Source organism: Anarrhichthys ocellatus, unplaced genomic scaffold (assembly GCF_004355925.1).
Source record: "Anarrhichthys ocellatus isolate YVR2014 unplaced genomic scaffold, GSC_Weel_1.0 scaffold40, whole genome shotgun sequence".
Classification (NCBI taxonomy): domain Eukaryota; kingdom Metazoa; phylum Chordata; class Actinopteri; order Perciformes; family Anarhichadidae; genus Anarrhichthys; species Anarrhichthys ocellatus.
Window position 1 is genome coordinate 1,765,190 of NW_022280070.1, and position 27,039 is coordinate 1,792,228.

The 27,039-nt window shown below is 41.2% G+C and overlaps 2 protein-coding genes across 3 annotated transcripts; both read left to right on the forward strand.

Annotated features, from left to right (window-relative positions):
- Nucleotides 1-17,846, forward strand: plcd3a (phospholipase C, delta 3a). 2 transcript variants are annotated; one of them, XM_031867884.1, is made up of 15 exons: nt 1-510; nt 7,223-7,390; nt 10,353-10,581; nt 11,500-11,629; nt 12,189-12,414; nt 13,217-13,418; nt 13,533-13,677; nt 13,963-14,115; nt 14,214-14,366; nt 14,469-14,619; nt 14,770-14,886; nt 15,138-15,316; nt 15,741-15,876; nt 16,172-16,321; nt 16,412-17,846. In XM_031867884.1, exons 1-15 carry the CDS (start codon nt 420-422, stop codon nt 16,552-16,554), a joined length of 2,373 nt encoding a protein of 790 aa, XP_031723744.1. In that variant the 5' UTR covers nt 1-419; the 3' UTR covers nt 16,555-17,846. The 2 variants fall into 2 exon arrangements, with proteins under 2 accessions (XP_031723744.1, XP_031723743.1); XM_031867883.1 differs by lacking the exon at nt 1-510 and having other exon boundaries at nt 529-7,390.
- A 1,250-nt stretch (nt 17,847-19,096) lies between these two features.
- On the forward strand, nt 19,097-26,242 carry nmt1a (N-myristoyltransferase 1a). The gene is made up of 12 exons (XM_031867912.1): nt 19,097-19,208; nt 20,907-21,012; nt 21,314-21,458; nt 21,562-21,680; nt 22,238-22,329; nt 22,534-22,650; nt 23,117-23,287; nt 23,367-23,475; nt 23,571-23,741; nt 23,852-24,016; nt 24,118-24,255; nt 24,741-26,242. The coding sequence occupies exons 1-12, from the start codon at nt 19,105-19,107 to the stop codon at nt 24,759-24,761; spliced, it is 1,458 nt and encodes a 485-aa protein (XP_031723772.1). The 5' UTR covers nt 19,097-19,104; the 3' UTR covers nt 24,762-26,242.
- The last annotated feature ends 797 nt before the right edge of the window (nt 26,243-27,039 follow it).

The following is a 27,039-nucleotide window of genomic DNA, read 5'->3' on the forward strand; positions in this document are numbered from 1 at the left end:
TAAAGTAAAAGAAAATTGAAATACACCAAAAGAACAAGCCTATCTCAAAATTGTACTAAGTAGGCCTACATTACTTGAGTGCATGTAGGCTACTCGTGTTCACGAACTTGACCATCCGTGGTTCGTGCAGTTCTTTGGGGTTTGTTTGGGCAACAGGAGGAGGTGGGAGTGCGTAAAGTGTGCGCCTTGTTTGGAGTCATATTACGCAGATGGGGAGCAGCGTCGGGGAGGGACTCTACACATGTGGAAAACGAGTAACTGTTGCGCTTAGCTGTCTCTCTCCTTGTGGGGGCCTTTCTTGAACGGCACACATTTGCGTAGGAAGACACCTGCACGCTCCCGGACTTATCCCTGAGTTAACGGGCAAGCCTCGGGTCTTAAACTTGCAGCCTGCGGTTATTTTCGCCGGAGTTGCAATAATGTTGGGCAGCGGTAAGTCAGCGGCCACCAGTCCCAGAGAGCAGAAGAGGAAAGGGGCAGAGAAGGCGACGGACCCCATCAGGAGGCTCGGTAAGGAAACATCCAAAGTGTTGAAGCTCCTTTCTGTTGCCGCAAAGTTACAACAAGGACTTAAATATGTGGATGTCAGAGTTCAGTGTTTTTGCTACCGTGGTATCACCTCTGCGACATTCTTGGTGTGTACTTATATGAGTGTGAGTGATTATAACGAATGAATGATAACTAAATAATGTATTCATATATTTTAGTAGCAATTTGGCGTGATATCTGTTGTATTTTAGTAGTGACAAATAGGTTTTTATCATGGTATTTACTATGTGTTGAGTTATCAATGCCATTGCTGTATTACTTATTTAAGTACTAGTGTTGCATCCTTTTTAAATATATGATACGATTTGCCTTGCAAGCTACTGATTACTTGTGAGGATTATTTGTCTTAACTTAAACATTAGGACTGTATATTTACTGTGCTTGTGACCTAGTTGCCCCCCAAGTTAAAACAATCAAGTAATATAGTGGGTTTCATTGGAGAAAACAGTTTATGACATATGAATAACAGCTTTTGTTTTTTTTGCTGTTAACCAGCGGATAATGACACATCAACCTGAGCAGTGTGGGTGTAGTTCAAGTGATCATGTGTTTATGAGGAGCTGAACTCCCTCACTAGCCCACTGATGTGATTCAGGCTCCTCACCAGACCCCAGCCTACCGTCTCTCAGCCCAACACTGATTGGCTGCTGTTCCCTTCACTTAAGTACTCTCAGCTCATAGTGACACCTCGCCCCAAAATACACCCCAAAGACACCTGCTGAGCAGCAACAGAGCACCTGTCAGAATCTCTGAAAAGAAACTGGAAGTCTGGGCCACGGTTTTGACCTATTTATAGTACTACATATGTAAACTGGGCTTGAGGCCAATAGTGTAGAATTCATGTATTTTTTTCACGGTCTTTGGGAGATTTACAATATCCAGTTAACAGCATAACATCAATAATTAAGTTGTTTATAAACTATAATGAGAACTGTATACGGGACATTTTAAATATGAGCAATACAATGACTGTACCCATGATTTCACAATAAAATACAGCACGCAGTATTTCCCCACCACAAAGTTTTTTAAAAAAACCAACAAGAAATCACTCTTTAAAATCAAGAACAACTTCACGCTGCTGCTGATGAACTATTTGTGCCCTTGTTACATTACATTTGTTTTTTCAGACAACTAAAATCCTGCTCCAAACGTTTAATCCCACAACACTGAAACCCTTATTTTTCATGCTTTCACAGCAGTGTGTGTGCAGGGATCCCGACCGTGGCATTGACACGGCAGACTATGTTGAAACTCTGACACTATGCAGACACTTGTTGAAGCATTACTGATGTTTGAGTTATGAAACTGTATCTCTGTGCCTGACAATGTAATGCACGACTGTCGATTCTATATTCAAGCGTCCCGCTAATACTGAATAATGAAGCCAGAGAGGTCACCCGTCCCTGACCCCTGTGTCATCACAAATCAGTCAGTTGGCCTTCAACCCAACATGTCTTAGTTGTATTTTAATCCTTACTTCAGATGGAAAACAACCCACACACTGTACCTTTGTCATTTACCAAGAGTGGAACTTTGTGTCATGTGGAGTCACAGGAGTAGTCTTACTTTATTGTTCAAAGATTTCTCGCTGACTGTAAGCCTTTTCCTACAGCTAAAGTTTCATGTGAACCTGAGGTTTGTTAGTTTTGAGATCATTTATGTTCGAATCAGACCAATGTACACATGGATGAATATATTCACTGCCACAGACGTCCCCTGTGGGGGTTTGTGGATTTAGTTTCAGAGAGAGAGAGTCTGAGGTTGTTGTCTGTGTTGTCAACTCTGGAGCTCTGCGGCGCAGTGATGGTGAAACACAGCAATTAGTTTATTGAGAGAACAAATAGACACAAACAAAACTTTATCGGTTTAGGCTTGCAAAACACCACAAATTCACATGAAACTAGATCCAGAATGCTACATTTTCAAACAATACTAATAAGAGAGAAACACAAATTGATGTGTTAGTGGCTTTTCCTAATTTTATGTAAACTGATTAGAAAAGTTATTTTGAACAACATAGACCAACATAGTAGGGAAATACTAATTCAATCTTCTATCTTGTCTTTTTCAGGCTTTTAAGTCTTTTTAGCAAACACACGTAGAAAATCCAATTTTTCTTTACACCAGAATATTTAAATCATCATGATACGAACAATCCAAAAGAAAAGAGACTCACACAACAATTACTTCCTTGTTTATGGACTCCTCACTGTGTGTTCATATCCTGCTCATTAATAAGTAAATTCATGAATTCATTATGAAAGACAAAGAGAATGCTAAAACTGAGTGCTGCTCATTTTCAGCCGAATACAAAGAGGCTGCCTCTTTGTATTCAGTATTTTGCTTTCATGCTCAACAGTGTGCCGTCCCCAAAAAAAAAAACATTGGCAGTAATTCTTCATTTCAAAATAACACTCAGTTTGTTTCATGGGAATATGTTCTCAGATCAGCCGCTGAGTGTCACAACTCCAAAGTACAATCATTTTATTGTTAAGCTTTCCTCAGATCACCTTTTAACTCTGGTTATCATCATTTTCGTTAAAGGCTGGACCCGTCTTTTGGGGACAGCTGTGAGACAGAATTAAGGAACTCTAATTGACCCTTCTGCCGTATCATGTCAACAACACTCTAACTTTTCTATGTTTATGCAAGTGTAGACTCCTTGCTAGCTGACTCTCGTGACAGTTGTTATGCTGAGAGAAACGTGAACCGTGTCCCAGGAGGATCTGGTATGTGGGTGAAGAGGACTCATGCAGACACGATCTAATATTGACCAGCTGATATGGTTATTTTCTTTCTGATCCTCCTCTCAGTTTGAAGGCGCTCCCGCTGCTCACAGTGTGGACACACGTACCCTCAGAGAAATATTCCTTATGGGACTGATTTTAATATTTATTTGTTTTTTTTTGTTTTTTTTTAGCCAGTTGTTCTCACATAGAGCTGTTTTACAAGTTTTTAGCTCTCTGGTGGTTTGTCGGTTCAGCTGGTCCACCACTTTGGTCCAGACTGAAATACTATTAGCAACCTTTGGATGAGACATTCATGACTGACTGGACTGACTTTTCCTCTAGCTCCGACAGCAGGTCTTCATTTATCCTGTGAATCTTCTCAACATCTGTCAGAACAGGTTGCCACCAATTTTTGCACAGACATTCGTGGTTCCCAGACGATGAACCCCTTTGACTTTTCCTCTGGTGCCGAGGTTCACATTAATGCTTTTAGGTAAAATGTTTCAACAACTATTTTATAGATGTTCGATGACATGAAATTTGGTGCAGACATTTATGTCCTTCACAGGATGAATTATAATCACTTTGGGGATACCTTAGCTTTACATATACAGTAGTGTCATCATTATAGTGAAAATTCAATCCAGTGCTGCTGTTGACCAGAATTCCTGCAAAACTAATCAGCCTTAGCCGTACTTTGTGTTTCTGGCAAACAAATGCTGGCATGACACATGCATATGCTAAACTAAGATGGTAAAGATGGTGACCAATAGACCTGGGAAACATCGGCATATTAACATTGTCACTGTGAGCATTGTCCCCAAAACAGGGCTGTGCAAAGTCACAGAGATGCTAGTGTGGCTAACATTTCCTCTCGCACCCTTGTTAGGTCAAAATCTTTCTTATCACCAAATACCTTTAAAACTAATGTCATTCCCATCAACCTCAGCTGTACTCTGTCATTTGTTTAGTACTACTTAGCAAATGCCTGCTATTTTTGCGCCTAAATTGGGATGTTTAACGTGATAAACATGTGCTTAACATCAGTATGTTGGCATTGCCAGTTAGAGCATGTTAGCATGCTGGTGCTGGCATTTAGCTCAAAGCACTGCTGGACTTGGTTGGCAGCTAGCATGGTTGTAGACTCTTTACTCTCTTTCCACTCCCACGTTGCTAATTCAGCTGCTTTTATAATATCTGTGATGTGTTGAAATGCTTGCAACAAAATACATCAGCATGGTTGCTAGCCAGTCGGCATGCAGAGCTTTGACCATCTGATGAAGGGGATGTCAACCAGATTTTCTGCAGGAGACAGTGAAAACAAAAACACGATTCAGTTCTAAGAATCATGCCCAACCCTCCGTTCACACCCTTAAATAAAGAGGTTTTCAGGAGCGAAAGTGTGAATGTGCCTCTGTTTAAACAAGCTGTGAATTGGCCAACCCTTTCAGGCTTGTCCTCACTTGCTCTGTTAGATATTAAAACGAAGCAGGTAAGAAAACAAGAATGTGGATTTGGCTGGAGAAGCAACAATAAGATGAAGCTGCGGGTTGAGACTTAGGCAGTTAAAGTTCTTTGGGCAGTTTAGCGTGGTCAGTGACCTGCACATTAATCTGGTCCATGTACTCCGCCTGTGGGAATGCCTTGCATGTGGTAACAGCTTGGAAAAACATGGTTGTTATGGATGAAGGGGTCGTAGGGCGATTTCTTTGTGTTCGACCCTGATGGGGAGAGATCCACGGCTGCACTCACAGTTTGTAGTCGGGGGGGAGGGAGCTGAGAGCAGTTTCTGTTGTGCTGTAGCTTCGGGGGCCCTCTGAGGAAGTTTGTTAGCCAACTGGCACCGACAGTATGAGGACTGTGATTTAAAGGAAAGTTAAAGGAACTTTGCCAACTGTGTCTTGACAAATCTTCGTAGGTGAGCAGAAGAGACTAAATCCTGAAGAATAATTCAACCAGAGTGAGAGTTTGCTTAGACTTTTCCTTTGAAACGTCCTGAAAGAGAAAGATGCTCTGTGAGAGGCCCCATTCATCCCTGCAAAAGAAGCAATGAGGCATAGCTGAATGTGCTTTATTAACACTTAACTTACTATGACAAAATCATGCAACTACAGCTTAAGTAACCACATTTTACCGCTAAAAGCTTTTGACAAATTTTACACCTCTTAAGCAAAATGTTAATTTGCAAACCGTCCCACCAGTTTTAAGCATTTGCATATAGTTTCATACAACTTTACAAAATAAATAATTGTCGAAATATTCATAAAAATCAGTACATTTTACATAATTTTACATTTGACTTGTCCACGCCACAGTATTGGATTGCACCCTGAGTCGTCTGTGGGTCTGTCATGTTTGAACTAGTGTGTAAACACTCCTCGCTTGTCCTTTCACCTTCAACCCTGCCGTCCAAAATCATCCTTAGTTTTAGATTAGAGCTGCAGCTGGCAACTTAATTCATTCTCGAATATTTTGCAGGTTGTTTTGTATGATTAACCCTCTAAATGTTTGGTCTATATAATGTCAGAGAAAAGTCAAAAATGCTCATCATCTATGTTCATTGACTAATAGATGAATTGACTAATCATCTCAGCTCTACTTTAGTCCTTATTTAATTAAGATGTAAACAAAACCAGCTCATGGAAAAGTGGCCTTGTACTTGTAAATTCAAATTAATTGTATCTTGTGCAAGTGTTTGCTTTTTTAATTGATCATAAAATGTTTCTGTTTTTTTAACAAGTTATAGGAAATGTACCAAACAGCAGTAGCCTACATACAGTAGTTTGTTTTCCTTTCTGTGTCTCACTGATACCACATGACTGGGCGTTAACTTACTGTCGACTCTCAACTTTAACCTGTGTTGCGTGTCCACCATGCCTCCTGCTTTGATCTTTTATTTTATCCTATAACTTGCCCTGATCCTTTCAGTGCTGACAACAAATAATGATAATACCTCTGTTCGGAGGCTCTGCATTTCTTTTAGCTTCTTGATTCAATTTCCATGTGATGGTAATACCTAGGGAGAACTACTATGAATGGTATAGCCAGGCAAATACTGTCTGTTGGCCTGCTACTGTCCCAAGAGTGATATAAATCTACAAATGATCATGGCTAATTCACATCTCAGCATTCGATTTCTCTCAGCTTTATTCTTTAAGTACGTTTTTCATTTTCATAAAGTCTAGGCTCTAAGAACATGCACAGAGAAACATTGCTTTGTTGAAACAAGTCACTTTTTAACACAATCCACGGCAGCTTCACTCAGCACACTGAAACCTTTCGCACAGGTTTGTATATGAAACACAGCCTTGGGTTTAGGGTATAAGCAGCATTGTTGTGACTGTATATGTGAGGTCGGCTTGACAAATACAGTCAACAAGGTTTTGTTTTTTTTGGGGGGGGGGATGTTGTAGGAGAGTTGGTCATTTTAAAAAGCAACATCCACTACCAGGAAACGTCACTCTCTGACCCTTGATGTATTTAAACTACTTTGGTTTATGACCAAATACCTGCAACACTATCAGCCTCAGCTGCACTGTTTGCTAATCAGCCTATGTTAGCATGCTTAAGCTGACGTACATGGTAAACATTAATCCTGTTTAACATCAGCATGCTTGCATTGTCATTGTGAGCATGATAGCATTTAGCACAAAGCAACACTGTGGCTAATCCTTACAGAGGTGCTAGCATAGCCTTGTCAACCTTACAGATGGAGACAAAAGATTAGGATTTACCTACAAACTTCCCCAGAGAAATGATGACGTTACGTTTAGAAATGGTTTTAGAAACCTTATGTCCTTTTGTATGTCGACACAATAAAATGGCTCAAACCCAAGACAAACTGCCCTTGCTGATGACACAATGTCAAACTGAATCAAAGTTTGTTTTTACAGTAAACTTCCTGTTCGTTTTGTGTGTGTGTGTGTGTTTGTGTGCTCCAGGGCTGCTGGACAATGAGGACGTACGCGTGATGATGCAGGGCTGCAACATGGTGAAAGTTCGCTCTTCGAGGTGGCAGAAGAGCCGGAACCTGCGGCTGCTGGATGACGGACTCACTGTGTGGTGTGAATCCACCAAGAGCTCCCGCAAAGCCAAAGCCCAGCAGACATGTGAGTATATCTGAAACTTATAGCTTTAAGAACAGGGAGAGTGGGATGGAGAGCACATTGTATTTGTGCGTGTGTGTGTGTGGTCTGGCTTGAGCAGACTAGGAGGGAGGGTGAAGGTGAAAAAGAGGCAAAGGACCAAGAGTTAGTTATAAGAAGTGAGGCGGGTTAAGGAGGAGAAGTATAGCTGTGAAAGCAAAAGTGCTCATGAATAGAAATTGGTTTTAAAAGAGGAAGCTTGAGCGATATCAGATTAGAGGAAAAGGGCTTTGACGGAAAGGAAACCTATCCACAGGGGTGCTATGTAGAGAAAGATCAGAAGGCCTTCCACCAGCCCAGTACAGACTGGGATGTGAGTCAGGGCGCCAGCTTATTGTTCAGGGTTCTTGAGCTGTTTTATCTTTGCTTGATCTCATACTTTGCTTTATGAGAGGGCTGTTTGTTTCCATTGCAAGTGAGGAAACTAATCATGGGCTCTGCAATCTGGCTAAACAATAATCATGTGTAGTTTATGTACCGATTCATAAACCTGGACTCGTGAATAGTCAGGTCCAGACTGCTGGCTCACTACTAAACCAATAATCTATATCTTCCTTGATAGTGATGATTCCACATGGAGTACACACTCACTGGTAGTGACAGAAATCTAAAAATGTTTTCAGTAAAACTATCTGCATGGCTCGATAAGAATAAGTGAATTTGAGATTAATTCATTTTTGTGTGGACTGACTTTACAAAGAAAAAGCAGAAACAATGCAAAACTGTAGTAATACAACTATAAATGACACAGATACTCTCAGTGAGGAATGTAATATTCACACATTATTTTAAATTTTAGTTCTCAAATCCCCCATTTTTTTAAACTACCATTCATGTCTTATCTGCAATGGCACACTGTGTCAAGTTACACCAGTGGCTTACATGAACGCAAATGCTTGAAAGAGTCATTAAACAGGGAGACGGAGACATCACACCTGATTGGGACATTAATCATAAAAAACCCAATATAAATGCGGAGAAGATGATGGCTTTTAGAGAGCAACATTAGCTTATATAACCTCAGCGGAGGCATTTCACCTCTCGTATTGACACAGAAAAGGCATTCAAACAAAAGAGATTAGACTGTAGAGAATGACAGGGCACTTATGTTATCTCAACTCTTCTTTACATAGCACTTTTTTGGAGCTAAATCTACTCTTGGAATGAAAATTGACTGCAAGCTGGGTGGGTGATAAATCTCTCTCACCCTCTTTTTATTTTCTTCCTTGTGTCGCTGGACGTTTTAGCTCCCCCACCTTCCACCTGTTTGTGCCCTTCTTCCTGATGTTGAAGAGCAGTTTAATGCTAGCCCCAAGCTAGCCTTACAGCGAGGGAGGGTTGTCAGGTTTGGTTTAGTGAAGGCCGTCTTGATTGTAGCTCCAGAAATAGACACAGAGTGGTCGAGTTGCCGCATGTATCACTGCTTACAATGATGTCAACAAATGGTGTGAGGACAGCCGGGCCTCTTCAGACAGATAGCGATAATTCTGCCCTGGCAGGCTGCTGGGAAGCATATCTGTTTGTGTTTCAAGTGCGAAGTGTGAATCCAGGATGGAGGATTGGCTTGGTTCCTCTTTTCCGAGCTCAAGGCGGTTCTCCAGGTCCAGTGTGATCTGGCGCCGTGCAGTTCAGCGCTGCCTCTGATGCTCTTCAGCACTTGGCATTGAATACAACACTTCGCACTTCTGCTGTCCCTTTGTAAACCACACACACACACACACACATGCACACACACCCACATTCTTGTCCCTTTTACCACGTCTCTGGGATAACCACAAAAGAGGAATGTGGAGTAATTTTGAAGAGGTGGAATACAGAGGCTTTATGACCTTCAGCAACAGAATGAGGCTATTGTCAGGCAATAGCCTCATTCTCAGTTGAGTTTACTACCCAACTGAGGGATCACTACACAGCAGGCATCCCAGTGCAGAAATAGACAAGATACTGTGCTGAATAAAGTTGTTGTATTAGGATCAACTAGAAGCCAGTGTTTGTGTTTGGCTGTCTTCTCTGGGCAAAAAGTATTTCTCAGACTCACCAGAAAATATGAAATCAGATCACATGAAGTTGTAGAAATCAGTTTTTTTGCTTTGCTAGAATAATTCATGTAAGTCCACCATTATGGTCCAGACTGAAGTAAGAAATCTCTGGTAATCCCCTGACTCTTCATTGGGCGCCATCATCAGGTACATTTAATGTTTACAATACCTGGGTTTAGATCTGTAACTAACAATTACTTCATTGTTGATCATTTAGTCTATGAAACATTAACAGCAGTGAAAAATACTCACAACATCCCAGAGCCCAAAGTGATGTCCTTAAATAGCTTGTCCAAAACCAAAATAATATTTTATCTATTGTCATACATACATGATGAAAACAAGCAGCAAATCCTTATATTTTAGAAGCTTGAACCAGCAAATATTAGCTATTTTTGCTTTGCTTGTGAAACGATTAATCAATAAAAATAGTTGCCAACTGATTTTTTATCTACCTTTCGTTTGTTACTAAATTCCTGCAGAATTAATTCACAGCAGCCTCCGTCTTACTTTGTGTTTAGAGCTAATTAGCAAAAGTCACATGCTCGACTTAGATGCCATTATGAGCATATTAGCATGCTGATGTTAGCATTTAGCCAACACAAACTCACAACATGGCTGTAGACTCAGTCTTTTTTTAATACCCCATAAATCAACCCTCCAAATGATCATTTACAGCCACCATGTTGAGATAATAACTAGTATAAAACCCATTAAGGTGCATGTTTTATTTTTACAATCCTGTTGCTATGGCACTCTGCTTTGTGGAACTTATGAATCCCTAAAAGGAAATGACATGTGACCTTTAGCGGCTTCACTCCTTGTGGCAGAGCTGTGTTTACTCAACAACACAAGAACCTATTTTCTCTTTCCCTCTCCTCCTCCAGTCGCAGTGACAGAAGTGGAGTGCGTGCGCGAAGGCTGCCAGTCCGAGGTGCTGAGGCGGCTGAGCGGGTCGGTGCCGGAGAGCAAGTGCTTCACAGTGGTCTTCAGAGGCGCCAGGAAAAGCCTGGACCTGCTGTGCCCCTGTGAGGATGATGCTCAGCGCTGGGTGCGAGGCCTCCGCACTTTAAAGGAGCACGTGGCCGACATGACTCAGAAGCAAAAACTGGACCAATATCCTGCCCAATTTCGAATATGCCAGAATAAATACACTGTAGCTGAGGCAGCATTGCTATGGCGACTGACTCTGCTGTCACATGTGCTGTCCCACATCCACAGCATAGCTAAAGTCAGCAGTAAGAACTAGGAAAAAATGTCATGTCTAAATATAGTCTGACTATTACTGTTAGTTACAGCCCCTCATAGCCAGTGGATAATATGACTGTATCAGGTAGAGCAAACCATTAAGATCATCGCCTTGCTTCTCTGTTGATCTATTTTTAGTTATTTTTGTTATATATATATATATCATATAAATCATCAGGACAATTATCTTGTGATCTCATCTATTATGTTTCACAATGCAGCCTGAGTGATGTTTATCTTGAACGTGTATGCGTGGGCTTTCTGTGTTACAGTTTCCATATGCAGGTGACAAACTATAATTAACCTTATGTTGCCATCAACTCCTTAATGCAGTTACATTAGACTTCATTTATTTGATAGACACTTTTGTCCTGCAGGATTTATCTTGATAGATCCTGAGGCGACAGCTAAATTGAACTTTGTGCTCACAAGTTAAACAGTCAACAAAAGATGCATTATGCCTTTCAGGATATGCTCAGTTGCCAGTTTATTAGGTACACATAGCTAAAACCAAAGCAGTTTAATACAACAGCTCTGCAATAGAACCCACCTTTGTGAAGGTTACAATTGTGCTTATTTAACTTTATGATCATTTCTGAGGCTGCAGTTGGTGTTGCTGTTCAATTGTATGGCATCAGACGGTTTCTATTATTTTGTCCACCCCCATATATATCAAGGTGGAACGCTGAATAACAGAAACTTGTAAGATTGAAGTGTATCCGTGCACATTATGAACCCAAAGCCTGCCTCAATTGATTTGAGGTTTTATTCCTTAACCCTCTGCACTTGGATCCGAGGCTACCTGAGGCGAGCGGATCAGAACCAGGACGGCAAGATGAGCTACGAGGAGGTCAAACGGCTGCTCCAGATGATCAACATTGACCTGAGCGAGCAGTATGCCCGCTGTTTATTCAAGGTCAGGATCATCCTGTGTATCTTCATTTGTTAGCACCTATAAATTATCCTCTTATTGTTGTAATTTATGTGAGCTGAACACTGAATGGATTGATTGTAAGGAAAGAGAGAATGACTGCTCAAAGATATAGAGTTGGTGATATTTTGTCAGTTTACTGTGACACCCTGGAGTCTAGAGTCTGTCTTCAATTACCAAGCCAGCGGCAAGCCAACCACCAACCCCCCTCCACGTCTTTATCCCCTCCCTCTTGTCTTCCCCTCAACAAAGCAAGACCCAGCTTTTTCCTCTATTGTGGGGCATTACCGCCTGCTATGTCCCCCAGCTCTCCATTATAGCTGAATTGTTGGTTTTTATGCTCCGTCCCGATGCAATTTCCATTACCGAACATCCCCAAGTACCCGTATTTTTATTGTAAGTACACACAGCTGGGTTGATTTCTTATGGAGATGCTTTCATCCCAGGGACTTTGAAGCATTCTCAAAATAAAAGCATACTGTGTTTGCCATGTGCGTCCAATTTGTGTCCTTTTTTAACTCCTCCTTATCCCCTCGCATCCCAGAGGTGTGACAGATCCTGTGATGGTCGTCTAGATCATATCGAGATTGAGGAGTTCTGCAGGGAGCTTCTGCGACGGCCCGAGCTGGACGCAGTCTTCAGACACTATTCAAGTAATGGTTGTGTGCTCGCCACTGCTGAGCTGCGGGACTTCCTGGGAGACCAAGGAGAAGATGCCTCGTTGAATCATGCTCAGAGCCTCACGCTCACCTACGAGCTCAATGACTGGGGTAGGTCCTAAAAGCAATCATTAAAGGCTTTAAAGAAAGAGCACACAACGATTTCATATAAACACTGTGAATGTCCCATTGGATAAAATGACAAAAGTGATTCTGCTTATACCTGTGAAGTCGTTTGCTATTCTAAGCACTGAGGCAAAAAACTGCTGTGCAATAATGTGATGTGCTTTTATGTTTCCAGCAGTTAAATTGGTTTATTTTAAGGAAGAACTAAGTAGTTTGCACGAGCGATATCTGCAATGAAAAGTAACAAAATGCCACCCACAACAACTCAAACTATTAACAGAATATCCAAGGAAAAATGTGTCAGAGAGCTGAGTTTTTATTTATTAGCACAAGTTCAAATCAAGCAAATGAGAGTAAGTTATGTTCACAGAGAGACAAAATGGCCTAAAATGGCTTATGCATAAATAAATGATAGCAAACAATATTGTTGACTTGAGCAATGTTGTGTTTTGTTTCTCATGAATTTCATTTGTGTTTGTAAGTAGAAGAACAAATCATTTTTTCTCTCAAAGGTTACATCATCTCGCTTTAAGTAAAACATAATTTTAACTGAATGAGTGAGACGTTTGGTAAGCTGAAGGCCAGACAATGAATGATTTCAACAATATTTAGACTGTTTAGCTTAATCCGTGTGAGAGAATAAAGCTGATTAGTGTAAACATTCTCTTGTCCTTGCTTTTCTCCCTGGTGCTAATGCATGTTGTTTAAACCCTTTAGTTAAACTCTCAGCAGTTTTTTCTGATAAAGTTGCTAAAAGACTCTTTAAACACTTTGCCATTTATTGCAGCTCAGAAGAACCACTTCATGACCCAGAATGGTTTCACCATGTACATGCTGTCCCGGGAGAACGATGTGGTTAATCCTGACCATGCCAGAGTCTACCAGGACATGAGCCGCCCTCTGGCCCACTACTTCATCTCCTCGTCGCACAACACTTACCTGACCAAGGACCAAGTCACCGGCGCCAGCAGCACTGAGCCGTACATCAGGTACTCCGACAGAGACTCAAAAAAACGTCATCAAGCAGCACATATTTCAGCATGATCAAAACCTATTGAGGTGTTCTTAATTTGAATGCTGAAGTACGTGTCTTTCACTGACAGGGCTCTGAATCAGGGCTGTCGCTGCGTGGAGCTGGACTGCTGGGATGGAGATAAAGGTGAACCTGTCATCTACCATGGCCACACTCTCACCTCCAAAGTGCCTTTCAAGGAGGTCATTGAAACCATCGTCCAGTACGCCTTTAAGGTCAGAGGAACTTGATTGGCTGGTGTAAATCCTCAGCTCTGACAGTATGCCCGCTGCTGCTCAATACTGCTAATGAAATAAGTGAGTTGTCAGTCAGGCTTCTTGCTTTCACGGCCCACTGCACTCCTTGTGGTTGCGAACTTGGCTATGTGGCAACCCTGCGGTATTTTTGTTTTGACATACAGTACTATTGCATTGCAGCGTTAGGTCCTGCATAGCTATCATGCGATCTGATTGCATTTCAATGGCACAACATATGTGTTTTTTCTGTGTTTCTCCCCGCAGGCGTCACCATATCCTCTAATCCTGTCCCTGGAGAACCACTGTTCTGTGGAGCAGCAGGCCGTCATGGCCACGCACCTCCGCACCATCCTGGGCAGCAAACTGCTCACCAAGCCGCTCAGTGACCAGCCGCCGAAGGATCTGCCTTCTCCTGAGGTACAACACACACCGACACGCAGCTAGATCCTTCTTCAAAGACATCTGGCTGTCTGGTTTTCTAACGCAGTCATTTGTTCCAATGACCTTCGTTGCAGGAGCTGAAGGGGCGTATTCTGGTGAAAGGGAAGAAGCTGATTCCTCACTTGGGCCAGCTGGGCAAGGGCGGCAGCTGTGCCAGCTTCTCCTCAAGCTCTGAAGATGAACCAGCAAGCGGCAATAAGAACACCCCCAAGAAGGATCCTGCAAAGGTCAGTTCAGCAAGACTTGTCGTTAAGCCTGAGAAGCTGTTAAAGTGAACTTTAAGATAATCGCATAACATTTTATTTTATGTTTGTATTTGCCCTTCTCAGGTCTGTTCTAAACTGAGCCCAGAGCTATCAGAGCTGGTGGTGTACTGCAGAAGTGTCCCCTTCCGTGGCTTTGAAAATGTGTCTGAAAAACCTTCAAATGAAATGTCCTCCTTCTCTGAAAGTGATGCCCTCAGGCTCATCAAAGACTCGGGTACAACAATGGAAATAATTGCATCTTGACATTACATAGAGAAAAGTCAAAATGATTTTCTGACGTCGCTTTACTGCAGCTGATTCTCCACAAAATATAATCAGCCTCCAGTGTATCGTGGCATACTGGATTTCTTCTTTTCATTCGCAGGAAAGCTTTTTGTGAGACACAACAGCAGGCAGCTGAGCCGGATCTACCCCTCCGGCCAGCGCCTCCAATCATCCAACTATGATCCTCAGGAAATGTGGAATGGTGGCTGCCAGATGGGTTAGTACTCCAGACTAGAAGCTTGGATGCTGTTCTGATGGCAGCACATTAAGGCAATTCATTTGAAACACATTATGTGGTCAGTAAGTGCCAAAGAAATGTTATCCTGACTGATTTCTGCAAATTGCTGCTACATCATCATATGATGTCACCGGCTTTTACTGACTGACAACATTCACCGGTGCTTTATTGATTTCCGTCGGTGTGATCAGGCTTGCCGTGTCACTGACTCCACTCTCTGTGCTGTTCAGTGGCTCTGAACTACCAGACCTCTGGGGAGCAGATGGACCTGAACCAGGGTCGCTTCCTCCCCAATGGTCGCTGTGGGTATGTTCTTAAACCGGGCTTCCTGTGCAGCCCAACTTCCGACTTTAACCCAGAGATCACGGGTGGAGGCCCAGGTCACATCCCCACCCAGCTGTCTATACGAGTGAGTGGTAACCTAGTGAGTAACAGTGTTGCAGTAATTAGATTTTTGATATACTGGAATCCAGTTTTCACATACTTTGTTCATTTAGATCAGAACTGTATGTTTGCACTTTATTTACCTAATATTGTGTTGTTGCTCCTCTATAGTGTAGTTTTAATGTTGTTGTTTCTGACTACTACTACCACTGTTTGCAAGAGATATTCCTCCTCTGTAGCTATTCCAGAGATTTCTTCCTTTCTTCCCATTGAAAGTATTTTTTCATGATTTCTCTGAAATGAGGTTCTAAAGATAGAGGGAGTTGTATGCTGCCCAGATTGTGAGGCCCAATGAGGCATAATTGTGATTTTAGGCTACACCAATAAAATTAATTTGACTTGACTCAGAATTGGATATGAAAATTGACAAATTACATTTTGCTTTTCAGATAATATCTGCGCAGCAGCTGCCAAAAATCAACACGGAGAAGGCCAGCTCCATTGTGGACCCACAAGTGTGGGTTGAAATTCATGGGGTGGCTATTGATAATGCAAGAGACAAAACCCACCGCATTGACAACAATGGTAACGCTGAGACATCATAAATCAATTAAAGTGTCAGTGTTATTGTCTGTATACTAGTAAATGTTTTAAGCAGATAACTAATACTGTATTTTTAGGCAAATCTATTGCTATGAAATAATGTTACTGTATGCTGTAGTGCTGTTTTTGATGATGTAAATGCAGGAGGCCACAGATGACAGCATTAAGCTGCACAGATCTTTTGTAGGAGCCTTTCCTGTCCATGACCATGATTAGTTTGTTTGAGAGGTACATTACTCCGGATGATGTATTTATGGCTCTTGTGCGCCCTCTACAGGCTTCAACCCACGATGGGACTGCACTCTGAGCTTCCAGCTGCAGGTCCCTGAACTGGCTCTTGTGCGGTTTGTTGTGGAGGACCATGATCACACTGCCAAAAATGACTTCGTGGGGCAGTTCACTTTACCTTTCATAAGCCTACGAACAGGTGCTCATAAAGATCTACTGTGCATATTATAGACTAGTCATCACTGTGGCGTGTTTGTGATGTGTGTGTGTGTGATATCTTTCTTCTCAGGTTATCGACATGTTCATTTATTGAAGGCAGATGGTTCCAGTCTGTCCCCCGCCACCCTCTTCATCCATGTTAAAGTGACCCGCAAAGGAGTTCCCGTCAAAACTGTGTCCGAGCGTATGGCCATTGCCAAAGGCAAGGCATGACGTGCATCTGAACTAGATGGAAAGCTGCATTTTCTGTCAACAAAGGGCTTTGGAAAAGGAGCTCTGAATGTGAGCAGAGACAGACTGCTGTTGTTGCTGCCAGCCGATCTCCCAGTCCAGACCTCAAGTGGTCCAATTTACACGAAGCCACTTCCCACTACACGAGGAGAGATGTTGTTTTTCAGAGATGAGGAAGCGCGCTAGCTCTTAGCAAATGAATTGCCTCAGGATAATGAGTCCATGATACACTGTGGGAGAGTCTGGTCTTGTCAGTGCTGAGTGCTCTGGAAACAGGGCACAGAGGATTGTGGTTCATGAAAAACACCAATATGGGACTCGTTACAAAATTAATTTTAGTGTTGTTTACTCTCATGTGTAGGTGGCTAGCCAACAATCTGTTGGACTGAAGATGAGTTAATTCATCCTTTTATATTTTAGAAGTATTTTAACATTTTTACACGTCAGTATTTGACTTAAACTTAAAGAATGAGGATATTTTAACAAGAAACAACATTTACTAAACTGATACTGTCTCATTCAGTAAGTGTTATAAGTGGGAATCCAAGCATGTGATTGAAATGAAAAATATTACTGTTTTATTAATTATTGTTTCAACACTAATCGTGATGTAATACAGATTTAATAGTGTTTCAGAGATTGTCATAGGTTGTTTTATGCATGAAGGATGAACAAATGATACAATTGTTTATTCATTTAGTCTTACTTTATACTTCAGATACTTGGCACTTTTAATTTTATGACAATATATTTCTACAACTTAAAAATGAACTTGAAATATAAACAGTATTAACTTTAACTTAACATTATTACAAATGTCACTTGTTGTATTTGCTCCAGCATCATTTCACACGCGTTAAAATAAGTGTTTATATGTTAGCGATATTAGCTTGAAGCCTCCTTTGCCTCTTTTCTAATAACATCCCTGCATAATTATTTGTGTAGCCAATTATCATCCCGACAATCATATCTCAAAATTGTGGTTGAACACTAATTGCAACAATCTGACACATCCACCGATTACTTTAGGCTACAGTGAATCATTTAATGCTCTTATAAGGAGCTTCCCTGATAATAAGATGGGGCAGTAATGAAAGGTGCTGCACATGGATTACTGTAATAACAGCATATATGATTCGGATGGATTTCAACATGGAACAAATGGTGCAGTATGACTTTGCAGTGTTAAAATGTAAAGCCTCTGTTGTGTGAATGGCAGTTGGTATTATGTCTGCAAGAGAAAATACTGTTTTCATAAAAGCACTAATAACACATTGCTGCGTTTTGTTGTCGTTTTTGCATACGCTATCAACAGAGAGACATAGTCTGTGTGTGTGTGTGTGTGTGTAGGGCGGCGGGTGTTGCAGGATAGAGAATATATATGAATATCTCCACATCACATTTGGTTTTCATATAATTATTGTATCTGAGCAGCTAAACTCCTTGCAAGCTGATAATCTGCAGGAGATCCAGAGGACCAGTGAACTGCATGCAGGCCAATGCCATGACACTTCATAACGTGGGAATTGTTTTGAGTCAATCAAAATATACTGTCCTGTAGTAAATTCTTAATAGCACGCCATATCTACAGGTGCAAATGGTCTCTCTAACAAATATGTTTTAAGAATTTATTTAGCCTTTAAAAAAAAGAAACTTTAAATTTGTGAGCAGTTATGTCCTTAGCTGGAACCATATGTGGCTGATTGTCACAGAGAGGTAAGGAAGTCAGCAAGTACTGCAAAAGGCACAAACACATTGTTGTTTTCTTTTCATGGGTCTTGTTGAAAAGAAAAATTAAGAATATTGCCAATTTTATCCTTGAATGCGTACAACATATACAAAATTGCAAAAACAATTATTAACCATTAACACACTTTAGTTCCAACTTACAACTACTTTATAAAGGGCGTCTTATTTGAAAGTAGTACCATACTGCTGTTATCACTTTACATATAGCCTACATATGTTTAGTGGTTGAATGTAACAAAGTACATTTAGTTTCTATTATCTGCAACTTTATACTTCTATTCCACAACATCTTAGAGGCAACTGTTTCACTTTTTACTCTACATTTGTATAATACCATTGTACATCAGAATGTATTTGTTGGTTATATGTTGTCTTATTAACCTAAATCCGCAAAGTAACTATAATTTACAAACATGTACAATGTTTGTCTCTGAGATGTAGTGGAGTATAAGTATAGATGGAAAATTGCATGAAATGGAAATAATCAAGTAATGTACAAGGAGCTCAACATTGTAGTTGTACAGTAACCTAACGTTAGTTGAGTAAATATATGTACCTCCTGTCAAAAAAGTGTTTTAATTTCCCTTCACGTGGCTCTAATCATGCTTGTGTGCATGTGTACGAGTATAAACCCCAGAACGTGTGTTACTACAGCCTCTTATAATAAACAGCCACAAGAGGACAACAGTGAAGACATTTCCATCACCGCTCTAAACCAATAGCATCAGAGGGAGCTTTAAAGTCGTCGAGGGCACGCGGTGGCTCTTCACTTCCTGGTTGAAGATGGCGGATGAGAATGAGACAGCACCGATGCCGGAGAAAGAAGATGTAGAGGACCACGGACACTGCAGCGACTGTGAAAACGAAGAGCACCACTCTGACGATGGGTAAGAAGGCAGGCTTAGCAGCAAAAGCGGTGAACAATATGTCACGTCTATGTAGACTTTATCAAAGCGTGATCAAACTAAAGCGTCGGGGAGCTGTCGGGATAGACAGCCATCGATGGAGGTTGGCCCGTCCACTTGCCTTTACCCTATTGGTTAGAAACACCCGTTGCCTACCAGTTCCTTTGATGTGATTGGCTGAGAGTCCGTCATGTCGCTAATGTGGGCGGGCTCTACAGCGCTGATAGCAAGGCGTAGTGTGGAGGTAGCAAGCCCAAAGTAATATTACGCTTCAAAGCTAGTCATTTAATAATATACTGTCACTTGTACAACTTACAGAAAAAGTTATTTTTATTAAGTTGCCAGTGTGATATATTATTTGTTTATATATTGCTGTCTGCCTGTAACTGATGCAATTCATGGCAACCCCAGTTGACATTTAGCAAGTTAGCATGCATGCTAGCATAGCTGTCAAACCCCTATTGTCTGTAATAGGATCCGTGTGCAGACAGTAGCCGAATCAAAAGTGAAATAAGCAAAACCTGCACGTTGTTACACGTGCAACTTGATCATATCGTTTGTTTTGGGCTGGCTTTGTTAACTCGACAGTCGGCAGAGCTTTTAATTCCCTCTTTTAAAATATGAAATATCCTAAATCAGCCTAATGTCAGCTCTCCTACGGAATCAGGCTTTGATTGAGTCCTACTGCTCGGCTTTGACTTCTGTAAATGTTTACTAAGCGGTGACACACACACACGAAAGGAGCATTAGCTTGCAAATATTAAGGCGTGTCCTGCTCACCGTATATGCGAATTATGCCATTGGAGAAAGTGTTGGTCTACCTTTATTAGTGGCTTATGACTTCTTCAAAGAAATCTGAGTCTAACGTTACTTGTCATCACAGGCCTTGGTGTGATCATGAGCTGTGAGCAGTTTGAACACAGAGTGAATTTTATTTCTTGGGCTGTTTTTTAATTGAATGGTTTTGGGGGCCCTGTAGGAGGTAAAAGCGTTCATTCTATGAGGAAAAAAATGAGAAAAATGACACAATTTTATGCATAATCCACCGCTGCTGTAAGTAGAAAATGATGACCCTATTTATCAATTGAGGTGAAGCAAATGTGAGCTTCACTCCTGCTCTTTTCGAGCAACACATGCGACTCCCCTGCACCCAACTCACAAAGAATGGTTCTGGCCGCTAGCTGGTCTACTCTGTTGAAATGGAAGCCCGTGGAACAAACTATTGAATGTTTTGTTATCCATTGTCCCCGTCACTCACTGACTTCTTGTACGTACATGCATATATACACAAGTGCATATATACCTTCCAGTCCTCTTCCAGAGGTCATGTGATTCACCATCTGTGCTGGTGTTACAAATACAGGCCGGTGCTTGGCCTCTCTCCTCTCTTGGACACTAATGAGATTATCCTCTGTAAGTATGTAGTCTCTCTCGGGTGGCTCTCTTTGTGTGGCTCCTCAGGTTTGAAATGATTAGGAAATGGGGGTTAGTGACACACAGGCTGTGGGAGGGGGTTGCAGGAACTACCGGTGTACGGCGATTTGTGTTTCTTTCCTGTGTCCATTTCAGTCACCTTTATCAGCTGATGCGGGTGATGGAGAGGGACACAGTCCATATGTCCAGTACTCTACCTTATGTGTTCTGCCAGTTTATTGAGACTTTATATTTCTGTCCTTTCAGTGACAGGGGTCTGGGTGACGACACTGGTGCCAAGAAGAAGAAAAAGAAGCAGAAAAAGAAGAAGAAATCTGGTGCCACAGAAGCTGCTCAGGACCCCCTTGCCAAGGCATGATATCCTTAATTTTATGAAGCAACAATCAAAATCAAAGGGTCAGATCGCCTAAAATTCAAAAGGAAAACTAAAATATTTTAGGAGTTACAGTTCTACTACAAGATAAAAATCATGATAGTTTCCTGTTGTGGACTGTGGCTCGTAGAAATCTGTGCACTTCTTGCTCACAGTGCGACACTCTGCTGATTAGAACATTGAACGTCTTATCTGCCACACCGGACTAAATAGAAAATGATTAATTTTGGTGGATTGACCCTTTTAACCCTGTTGATTTCTGTCTGTGTTTTGCAAACAGGTGAATTCATTGCCAGCTGATAAGCTCCAGGAGATCCAAAAGGCCATTGAACTGTTCTCTGTCGGCCAAGGCCCTGCCAAAACCATGGAGGAGGCCACTCGGAGGAGTTACCAGTTCTGGGACACGCAGCCTGTGCCCAAGCTAGGTATGACATTTGTCAGAGCTGTCAGTTGTGCTCTATAGACATGTGGATGTCATTTATTGTAGGTTTCTGTGCTTATGTCACAAACTGTTATGTTTTCCTTCAGGGGAGACTGTGACATCACACGGATCCATCGAACCTGACAAAGACAACATTCGTGAGGAGCCCTACAGCCTCCCGCAGGGCTTCAGCTGGGACACCCTAGACTTGGGGAACACTGGTGTGGTAAGAGAGTGCATTAACACACTCGTAGCAGGAGTGCACATGAGGAATTCACCTTTTAGCAACAATCTCCTGGACTCTCAGTGATCTGAGCTTTATTTTGTTAAACAAACGAGTGGATTTTTTTGTGTGCCAATGTGAACATAGCCTTCAGTCATTGCTGTCAACTCCTCAGTCGTGTGATTACTGATTAATTATTACTTTAATAAAGCTGAACTGTAATGCTGAGATCCACAAACTTGCTTTACAGTGAAAACTACAGTAGCGAAAGGAAACACCGGTGTGGCTCGCATACGCAAAAACAAGCTTATTGCCTCATTTACGAGATTCTTCATAGCAAAATGTTACGATGCCAGTATCTGCAATTCTAATTTTCATTTGCAATGTTGAATGCACATTATGTGTATGATTGATTATGCGTATTGTTAGAAAAATGAATTCATTAGAATTGATACAGAACAGGTGGAGTTGGCAGAGCATTGTCATGTACGTATTAATAGGCACATTTACACATGCAGATATAGAAAATGTCTAATTCTGTTGTTCTTCTGTAAAACCAGCTCAAGGAACTTTACACCCTTCTCAACGAGAATTATGTTGAAGATGATGACAACATGTTCCGATTTGACTACTCCCCCGAGTTCCTGCTCTGGTATTTCTTTTCAGAACTGATATTCTTCCATTTTACACCTGGCAGTGATGTTAGAATGAAATGCTAAACTTGATACATCTAGACAGCAAATACTTTCCTTAAATAAAGCACATGGATCAACATTTTATAAAATATTAATACAGGTGATGGCAGTATAATAATCTGTTGCATTTAATGACCGACCCTTCTCTCTCTCTCTCTCAGGGCCCTGCGGCCCCCTGGCTGGTTGCCCCAGTGGCATTGTGGGGTGAGAGTGAACTCCAACCAGAAGCTAGTAGGCTTCATCAGTGCCATTCCTGCTTCCATCTCTATCTACGACATGTAAGTGAACACAACAACGCCGTGTGAAAGTATAATGGATTGAATCGATTACATCACTCGATTTCCACATTAAGTTCACTCAGTGACCATGTCAGTATTACTTTATAAACTTTGTTAAGGTACTCAAATTTATGGCAGGGCTGTTAAAGTGTATCTTAACGAAGGGGCCACTCTGTGTACATATTGTTGACCAGGAAAACACCTCATGCTGAATAAGTTGTCTTAAATATAGATCAGTCTTATATTTTACACTGAAAGTACAGTATAGCAAATATTTGTGTGAATTGTGTTCTTCTGATTTTTAATCTAAAGGTTAAAATGTAAAAGTGCAACACGTGATAGATTATTCATTTTAATGTAAAAAGTATTTAATACTATTTTGTATAAATGCTTTTTTCTGTCATTCTGGTTTGAGTTTGTTGTAGAGTTGCTCACGTAATGCGTTCTTTCTTTGTCTGATGTTTAGAGAAAAGAAAATGGTAGAGATCAATTTCCTCTGTGTCCACAAGAAGCTTCGCTCCAAACGAGTTGCTCCGGTTCTGATAAGAGAAATCACCAGACGGGTCAACCTGCAGGGCATTTTTCAGGCAGTTTACACTGCTGGAGTGGTACTGCCCAAACCTGTGGGCACATGCAGGTGAGACGGACAGAATAGCTCTCCACATATTTTATGCACACAACCTTCCCTCTTCTACAAATCCAACTTCTCTGCACAGGTACTGGCATCGCTCTTTGAACCCACGCAAGCTAATCGAGGTGAAGTTCTCCCACCTGAGCAGGAACATGACGATGCAGCGCACCATGAAGTTGTACCGTCTTCCTGACGTTAGTGAAAACACACATATTTCACAAACACAAATATGGGCCACCAAGCCCTGCCGAGCCTTTATGCTTCTCCTCCCTTGGTTTCGCTCCTTCAGACTCCGAAGACTTCCGGCCTGCGGACGATGACCAAGAAGGATGTCCCAGTTGTGCATCGCCTCCTCCGTGAGTACCTGAGCCAGTTCAACCTGGTGCCCGCCATGAACCAGGAAGAGGTAGAACACTGGCTGCTGCCCCGGGAGAATATTATCGACACTTACCTGGTGGAGGTAAAGAAAAAAAATTCCAGAGACTTTTTGCCCGAGACATCTTTAAATAATTCTGTCTTAAACCATCCTGCTGAGAGGCTTTGTATAAACGTGTGTCATTCTCTTGACAGAACGATGGCAAGGTAACAGATTTCTTGAGCTTCTACACACTGCCCTCTACCATTATGAACCACCCTCTGCACCGCAGCCTAAAAGCAGCGTACTCCTTCTACAACGTGCACACCACCACCCCCATTCTCGACCTGATGTCTGACGCCCTCATCCTGGCCAAATCGGTGTGTTCCTCTTCAATCCATGTGTGTGTGTTCTCTGAAATGTTGATTCTCAGGGAACTAACGACTTGTTGTTGTTTTTTTCTTCTCGTCTCTTTATCCAGAAAGGGTTTGATGTCTTCAATGCACTGGATCTAATGGAAAACAAGACTTTCTTGGAGAAGCTTAAGTTCGGCATCGGTGATGGAAACCTACAGTATTATCTGTACAATTGGAAGTGTCCCAGTATGGGCTCAGAAAAGGTACATTTATAGTGGCAATATCACAACCTAAAGTCTGCCAATGCATTGATATTAGTTTCCTCAAATAAAGTTGGCACCCTCAGACCTGTAGCAAGAAGCTACAGCAGCTAGGAAGCTCATTGTACCATAATGGGCAAGGGTCAAATTTAGAACTTACACGATCTTGAATTAATTCATCATATTTCATTTGTTATGCCCTCCATTCATTTTTCTGCACTTTATCTGGACTTGTTGCTTTATGCTACTGATATAATGATACATAACCCTCGACCCTATCCTCCCCACTGGTTCTTCCATTCAACTTTCATCCCTTGGCTGGTTTGACCATAAAATAAGTATTATTTTACATTGTATGTGGTATTAAAACTGTCTTTAAATATCTTAAATTTAGCTTGGTGGACCCTGCAAATAGCTTTTGTAACCTTAAATTTCCCCAAAACATGTTTGTAACTGCTTTCCTCACATGTCCTCCTCTTCTCTCTCAGGTTGGGTTGGTACTGCAGTGACATCCCTTTACGCCACAAACAAGTGTCACCAACAGGCCAGGAGATGGCACCATGGCACAGACCACCGGACAGATGGACTGATGACTTCCTGCTTCAGGAAAGGAAAAAAAAAAAAAAAACACCCACCGCCCATTTTTACTTTTTGAACTTTGACCTGCACTACCGCTGCCAGGCAGGGAGGAGGGAGAGCCTCGCTGCTCTTCCTCCTCCCTCGATCACATGGACCTTAAGCCATTGTTACCATCACAAACAGCTGTATTTCATCTGAGAGCTGTCTTGATTGTACACATACACACAAGAACAGTTTGCACAGATTACTGTATATCAAACACTCACTGTTGGCATACCTACGAAACGTACAATACATGTAAATAATATCAAACATTACTGAGGATTATGCCCTAACACATGCAGACTAGAACCTACTGTTCTGTTTGATTCCTAAACGTTGGAAGTGCTTTTTGCAATTAAAGTAAATCTGTCATCCTTAAGTTTTAGAGATTAAAAAAAAAAAAAGAAAGAAGAATCAAAATGATGAAAAATTATTTTAAAGAGGAAAAGGTTAAAAAATGCGAGGTAATAAATACCAAAAGTGGACACCAGGATAAGGGCTTCTGTTAAAATGTTTCTTGTCATGCTTTACCCTGTCTCATCAAACCCTCTGTCATTATGGATAAGATGTTTCCTCATCTGTATTAACTGTCATGACCTCAGCGTACTGCACTAACAGAAGAAGCCCTGAAACACAGACTGGTGTCAGTGGACCGGCTCAGTTGGAGGTTTGGACGAGGCTTGGACTCCCACGCGGAGGTTGAATGCATTCTGATGGGGTTTTACACAACACATGGCAGGAATTGGATTTGTAATGACGCCTCTTGATTTTAACTGTGCTCCAGTTTCTATGTCCACCCGTATGGGCTCTCAGGTTTTGTCAAATGTTCCTGAAAAAGTCTGCAAGAGCTTAGGTTACAATGGAAAGTGTTTGAGGGTGATTTTTAGGACTTTGTCCTCATTTGCTTTAGGGAATCGCACAGTAAGTCTTAAAGATTAATATAATAAAATGCAAAGATGAGGAAAAACTGAAAGATCTGGCAAGTTTGAATGCACGGACTGTGTTTAGCTCCGAGGGAATTGATGGTTTGATGTGGTCATCACCTATATTATGCTTTTATGAGCTTTATTTAGAAAGTGAAACAATATAAAGTATGAGCACTGCAGGTAACATTACAGCATTTGGAGCTCTACACTCATCATGCAGGTGATGTCAGTTTAAAGTCTTGATGTTAGAGCCGGGCTGGTGTAAAGCCGTCTGGACTTCCAGGACATTGTGCAGCGTGAGAGTGGTGGTGATGATGATGATGACTGGGGACGTGCCCCACTTAAAGTGTTTCTAATGTAAAATGCTGGTTCTATTTAAAAACTGATGTAAAAGAAGAATGGGTCTCGTGGTGTTTTGATGCAGGAAAAAAATGTGAAGATGCAGGTGATTCATTTTTTCTTTTTTTTCTTTTTTTTTTTTTAGCAAAAAAAAAAAAAATAAAATCTAGGAGTTGCTGTGAGGATTTTGTCAAAGTTCATGTTTACACAGGATATCGAATAAACTCAAGGACCACTTGCTAGCTTTTTTTGGAGATTAAAACTGGATCTAATAGTGTTCCTCAGTGGATGGTGATACAGCAAGCAAGTACATGGATGTTAAGATTTGTTCTTTGTCAAACTACTGTGACAAAGGCCAAGACTAAGGTATCATGCAGCACTATTGTTTCCTAATTGCATGAGGCTTTTAGTTCAACTGTCATTTTTAACACTTTTTTTGTTGACAGTATGCAGACTATCAACTTAAGGTGTTTAACAGATGTGGAACCAGGGGCGCTCTTAATTTAGATGGATGGTTTAGCACGTTCACATCAAACAAGTATTGCTGATTTCCTGTATTTACAGTACTACAAATTCTACTTTTAAGAGTACATTTTTGTTGAAAATGGAATTTAATAAAATAAAACTCAAATGTCTTTGCAGGAGTTAAATGACACAGATACTATTGTGATTTAATCTTAAGGCTTGTTTTTAAAATATATCATTAAAGATGATTCTTAAGGCCTCAGATAATTAGTGTTTAAATGGTTTTTATATTTTTTTATGATAATATTCTTTAGTTTATGTTTATTTTTATACTTTTTAAGCCTCACCAAGGTCAAGCAGAGCCTTTATTTCCAATTATGAAACAGTAGGGGCGTGGTTTGCGTCTCTTTTCTTGTGTTGTAAAACGAGGCGTCGC